This window comes from Polistes canadensis, unplaced genomic scaffold, assembly GCF_001313835.1.
Source record: "Polistes canadensis isolate GaletaPanama2010 unplaced genomic scaffold, ASM131383v1 scaffold_8, whole genome shotgun sequence".
Classification (NCBI taxonomy): domain Eukaryota; kingdom Metazoa; phylum Arthropoda; class Insecta; order Hymenoptera; family Vespidae; genus Polistes; species Polistes canadensis.
Genome location: NW_014569555.1, coordinates 1,508,300 through 1,513,884, shown reverse-complemented (window position 1 = coordinate 1,513,884; position 5,585 = coordinate 1,508,300). Strand labels below are relative to the sequence as shown.

Below are 5,585 nucleotides of genomic sequence, written 5' to 3'. Positions count from 1 at the left end.
ATTATTTATAATATAAATTTTGTATATTTGAAAATATTTTATATTTTTATATAATTTATATATTTTTAATTAATATTGTTAAAAATATATATACACATATTCGTTCGAATATATCAAATATACGAATATACAAAACATTATTTGCTATAACCGAACTTAATTGAATTTAATTGACTTTTTTGTGATAATAAATTGGAAAGTTTCACTTCCGGCAAGGCTTTAAGGAGCTATATAAAACGAATTTTTTATCGAACGGGTTACGTTTTCAATCTTTAATAAAGTGTATAAAAATTCCATCCTTCGTATTTTTTCTTTTTTCTTTTTTTCATAAAATAATTAAGGATGATCGTTCGTTCGAAGCTCGATTATCTTCCAAGATATGCGACCTCACACTTCAGGATATTCGATATCCTTGTGTATCAGATCGCTTGCGCGAAATACGTCATCTCGGATCAAAAGACATTTCGAAATTAAACGAATACGATTTTGAATAACTTATCGATTAATCTGACTTATCTCGTATTAATATCTCGTTAATTAATTAAGAAAAATGTGCAATATCTATGACATTTCTAAACTGCATTCGTTAGATAGATTTATATATTAGATTTGCAACAAGATACGCGATTAATTAAATATAAATACTAAACGTATTTTTTATATTCTTACGGATCATCAATGTGCAACGAAAAGTTCAAATGAAATTCCGTTCGTACCGTAACTGCATTCCTATCGCAATTATGATCGTTTTTTGTTGTTGTTGTTGTTGTCGGATTATTATGTTCATCGATGTAATTTGTTGCGACACGGTAACATTTAACGTTTACCAAGGAATAAATGGTACTATCGATGCAAAATTTTCAAGAATTATATACAGAAAGATGATAAAAACTTGATTCCGAGGGTATGCATATCTTTATGATACCGCGAATGAAAAGAATGTTGATGAAAATGATTGGTCGAGAAAATGTAATGCATAAGAGGAGAGAAGTTCTTAATTTCCATGTAAGAGAGCGAAAGTGCGTATAGTTTCGTATTTTAATAATAAAAATGGTAAGGAATCGCGTGAGAACGAACAGTAAGGAAAACGCGTCGTGTTTTATCAAATCACTTTCTGGTATCACACGATTCGACGCCCACGAGGTTACTTTCCAAAGTGGAGATATTATCTATTCGACATCGCATCTAGAAAGTTCTTTAAGTAATCGCTTAAATCAAAAAGCAACAAATCGAAAAAGAAACTAAATACATCGATTATACCCCACGATCTCGTTGATTTATTTTTTTGATTAAACGATCGCGAGTATCTTACATAGTTTCTTAACGTGTCTCTCTAAAATTACATAAATCCGAAAAAAAACAAATATAATTTCGTAATAAACTTATTTCTTATATATATATACATTTATTATAATATTTTAATCGAAAACAAACGAGAAATTAGGAACGATTTGTATTTGTACCGATATAACACGAAAACATTGTCGAAGCGTGTCGATCACGATCGTGCGATGGAACGAACGAACGAACGAACGAACGAAACGATCCAAGAAGTAAGAAGGCACGAGGATGAAATTCGTGAGCAACGTCGAAATCGCAGGATAGGCTTCCTAGTGGAAGCCGTGTTGCTTCCACTTCTTCGCACGGTTCACCGCTCGGTGTTATCCAGCGCGCACGTGATTTCGTGCCTCCTTCTTGTGTTTCATTCACGAGTGGGTGCCCCCGGCAAGATACGGCGAATGTTAATGAGCCGTCCGGTCAGCTGCTGCTCTCTTCCCACCCGGAGAAAATTGTCTTAGCGGGGGATTAAATTCCTGGATTCGCCGTTTTACCTACCACGAATCAACCCGCCTGAACTTTACTTAATAACTCGTATTCTATGCAAAATTACAGGAAAAATTGTAGACCTCGTGAACGAATTATCGAATTATTTTTTCGATCTATTATTAAAAAAAAAAAAGATCGAGAAAAAGAATCCTTTAACGTTATTGATAAATATTCGAATTAATATTGTACTATTCGATTTTAAGAAACATCTGTGTATGTATGTTAAATAATATTATTCGAATATACATATATATATAAATCGACACGAACTATTCGAACAGACCAATATTTATCTATCGTGATAAGAATCTTAATAAATGTTGAAATAAATTCTTCAATCGTTGAAAGTAACGAAACTCAGGGGTATAATCGGATCCCCGATCAAAGTTCATTTTACCTACATTTACAAGTAAGTATTATATACGTACAAACTTAAACTTCCTGTTACGAGTGACATTAGGAATACTCCCTCTGATCGTTATCCGATTGGAGAGAGAGACTCTCGATTCTCCTCGACCGATCCGATTTCTATCTCGAAGCCGCTCTGTAATCTTCCGGCTGTCACGAAGTTAAGCTACGGGGGTGGTTGAAGGTACGATTGAGAATCCGTCCGTCGCATGGTTAAAACTAAGGTCGGTAACCTTAACTCAAACGCTACCGACAACAAGCTTCGTAGTTGACTTTAAATATCATGAGTAGTTTGTAGATACTTCGATGTAGTACCCTCAACTTTACTTGATTATGAACAAATACCAATAATATTTTTATCTTGGAAATAGTGATCGATTCTAAAGTTATTTTTCTTTTCCTAAATGGATAAATAACAACGAACCACAAGTACGAGCATTATGTAGACATTATACCGACCAGAGAATGCATTCGAAACTATGGAGGTAAACTTCAAGGGTTTATCCTTCGTGTGTCTCGGAGACATTAAATTTATGACCACGATCTCTCGGTCGGGCTATTCGTCAGGGACGATCGCGAATCTCAATCCTGGTGTACCGACTTGACAGCATGCACACGTGAAATAAAGAAAGAAAGAAAGAGGGAATGGACGAATGAAGGGAAGAAAGAAAGGAAGAAAGGAAGGAAGGAAGAAAGAAGATGAAGAAGAAGAAGATGAAGAAAGAGAAATAAGGGAGTATAGATGCGGCTCGTATTGCAAAGATCCTGCCGGATCTTTGCGCTTTGTCAACGACCAATGAATAAAAAGAAATACGGGAATGAGAGAAATAGAAGCAGACAAGATGAGATCAAGTAGGACGCTTAATAAGAAATAATAATATAAAAGAGATAAGCCACCCTCGGAATCCGGTATCGTAATTTGTCACTCGTTTGCTCCTATATCTTTTTTTCCTTCAACTTCACTTAATGCATTCGTATCGAACATTTATCCTTTGTTCTATAACGATCATATGCCATTATTATCATCATCATCATCATCATTATTCATTCCTTTACCAAGTTCAAATAACTATAGCGGTTATATTATAATTATATTAAAAATACAACCTGAGAAAACGGAACGATCGATCGTATTCGATCAAAAATTGATGACTATTCTTAATGTTGATTTCAAGATAAGAATAATATACACAACCATGACGGCAAAAAATACCTATTATGTTAGTTCACTTAACGTTCTGACATAGCCCATTTTAAAATCATATATCCATTCTTTAGCTTCGTTAGACTCCCCTTTAACATTTCTCAAGATATATTTCATGTGTTAATAAATGATGTTGGTTCAAGCTCTATGTAACTTCGTGATCGAACGTTACCATAACCATTTTGCCCCCCTCACCATAGGATTCCATAAACGTAATCGTGACGCGATTGATCGGTGGCACCTTCGAGTCTACGATCACTGCATTTCGTTCCGCTAGCCTATTGTCATCGAGCAAACGATTCGATCATGTATCGTGTCTGACACGAGTTAACTGAGCGATCGATCTCATACGATCTTCGTGATCCCCTTGAATTGTTATTTTTATGTGATTCTCTTTTTCTTCTTTTTTTTTTTTCTTATTAGTCTAATGATAAGACAATTATTCATCGAGACACTTAAGGATAATGTTTCCTGAGGCTTTTATTCCTCCTTAATGTCTTCATTGAGGTTATTGAAGCAAGAAATGACTGAAGAGAAAAAAAAATTTGTTAATCATGTCTGATTCAACGAGAGCAACACAAGAACGACAAAAAGAAAAAAAAAAGAAAATTAGAAAGAAACGAGACGTAAAAATATAAAATGAAAATAAAGATGGGAGAATGGGGGGGGGGGAGAAAAATCGCATAATCGAATCACGTAAGATATCCAAGCGGAAATCGGTACGTGCAAACATTGACTTAGGGCAATTAAAGTTAATTAAAGACACGTCTAAACGCGACTCACCGTAACGCGGGTCATCTCTTTTTCTCTCTTTTTCTGCACGGCTAAGTTTTACTCGTATCATTCGTTTTATAAGGCAGATACAAGCGAGTCAGGTTAATTGAGCTCAATTAGTAACGAAGTGATACCGAACGATCGTTAGTAATATTTTTTATCAACTCACGATTTTATTCCGGAGTACAACTCTCGCAACAACGCCCGACTCGTTCAAGTAGCACGATTAAACGAACTGGGACAAATGCCAGTTTGCGTCCAGATGTCTGCTGCTATAATACATCGATGTAATAGAGCTAATTTGTTATTTTTTTTTTTTCATTAAAAATAACCAAAATAAATAAGGAATTCGCGAGATCGTATTAAATATTTTTAAATACTCTACTGTTCGAATAAATAACACATTTGATAATTATACTTTGCAATTTACTGTAACGCCACTTTTACGTTCATATGTTTGCGCTAGTGCATCGAATACATTTGTTAACTTTTAAATTAAAAACGTAATAGAGATCTTTTACGAAATATTTCTAAATATTGAATATAAACAAATTGCACAAATATTTGATACTTTTGTGGTACATTTACTAATCAATTAATTGTTGGTTTTTCTTATTTATCTTATTACAGATGACAAGCATCCTTGGTGCAAGCGTGGTGGAAAAATTATCATTTTACAATCACACGGAATGCGAATGTAGAGAAAAATCCGAATACGATACGAACGAGAAATCCCTCGAGCAGAGATTCTATCGTCACCATCAGCTCTCTCCGCAGCCGCAAAATATGAGGAGAGCACCGCCAAGAAAATCGTAAGTCTATAATTAACATTAATCTATACAAAATTAAATTGATTTTTAATTAATATAAGAGAGAAAATAATTCATTCGTGATAATCGAATCGACAGGTGCCGATGTCCTTCAGAATTTACACCGAAAATCACGCAGGACGGAGAGTGCCAATGTTACTGTTACGAATATAATCAAAACTGCATCAAAACGAAACGCGGAAAAGGATATTTTTCTTTGAGCGACAGATTGTAAGTATACTAATTAATTTTCATTTCGAAATAACATTATTTATCCTATCCTATCCTATGATTATTTAATATCCAAATTTAAAATCATTTATTTTTTACAGATGCATTCAAAATAACGAATGTGTGATACCTATCTGCGAATTTGGCGAGTACATGAGGCGAGAAGGTAAATGTCCTAGAAAAAGGGACAAGTTCGACGCTATCATCAATTTTGGTACGAGCTTCAACCATCGATATAGAAGTTAGGTAAAGAATACAAAAAATTGACTTTTGTCAAGAAGGAAGAAGAAACGAAAGAAGAATGAAAAAAAAAAAAAAAAAAAAAAAAAAAA

General features: G+C 34.1%; 1 protein-coding gene across 1 annotated transcript in view; it reads left to right on the top strand.

Annotated features, from left to right (window-relative positions):
- The window catches only part of LOC106792046, a 75,295-nt gene extending 69,730 nt beyond the window's left edge, over positions 1–5,565 (top strand). Inside the window, exons 4-6 of the mRNA XM_014758158.1 lie at positions 4,844–5,025; positions 5,122–5,253; positions 5,355–5,565. Of these exons, the coding sequence (XP_014613644.1) occupies positions 4,844–5,025; positions 5,122–5,253; positions 5,355–5,499 (459 nt within the window). The 3' untranslated portion in view covers positions 5,500–5,565. The remainder of the gene's footprint in view (positions 1–4,843; positions 5,026–5,121; positions 5,254–5,354) is intronic.
- Positions 5,566–5,585: the final 20 nt, after the last annotated feature.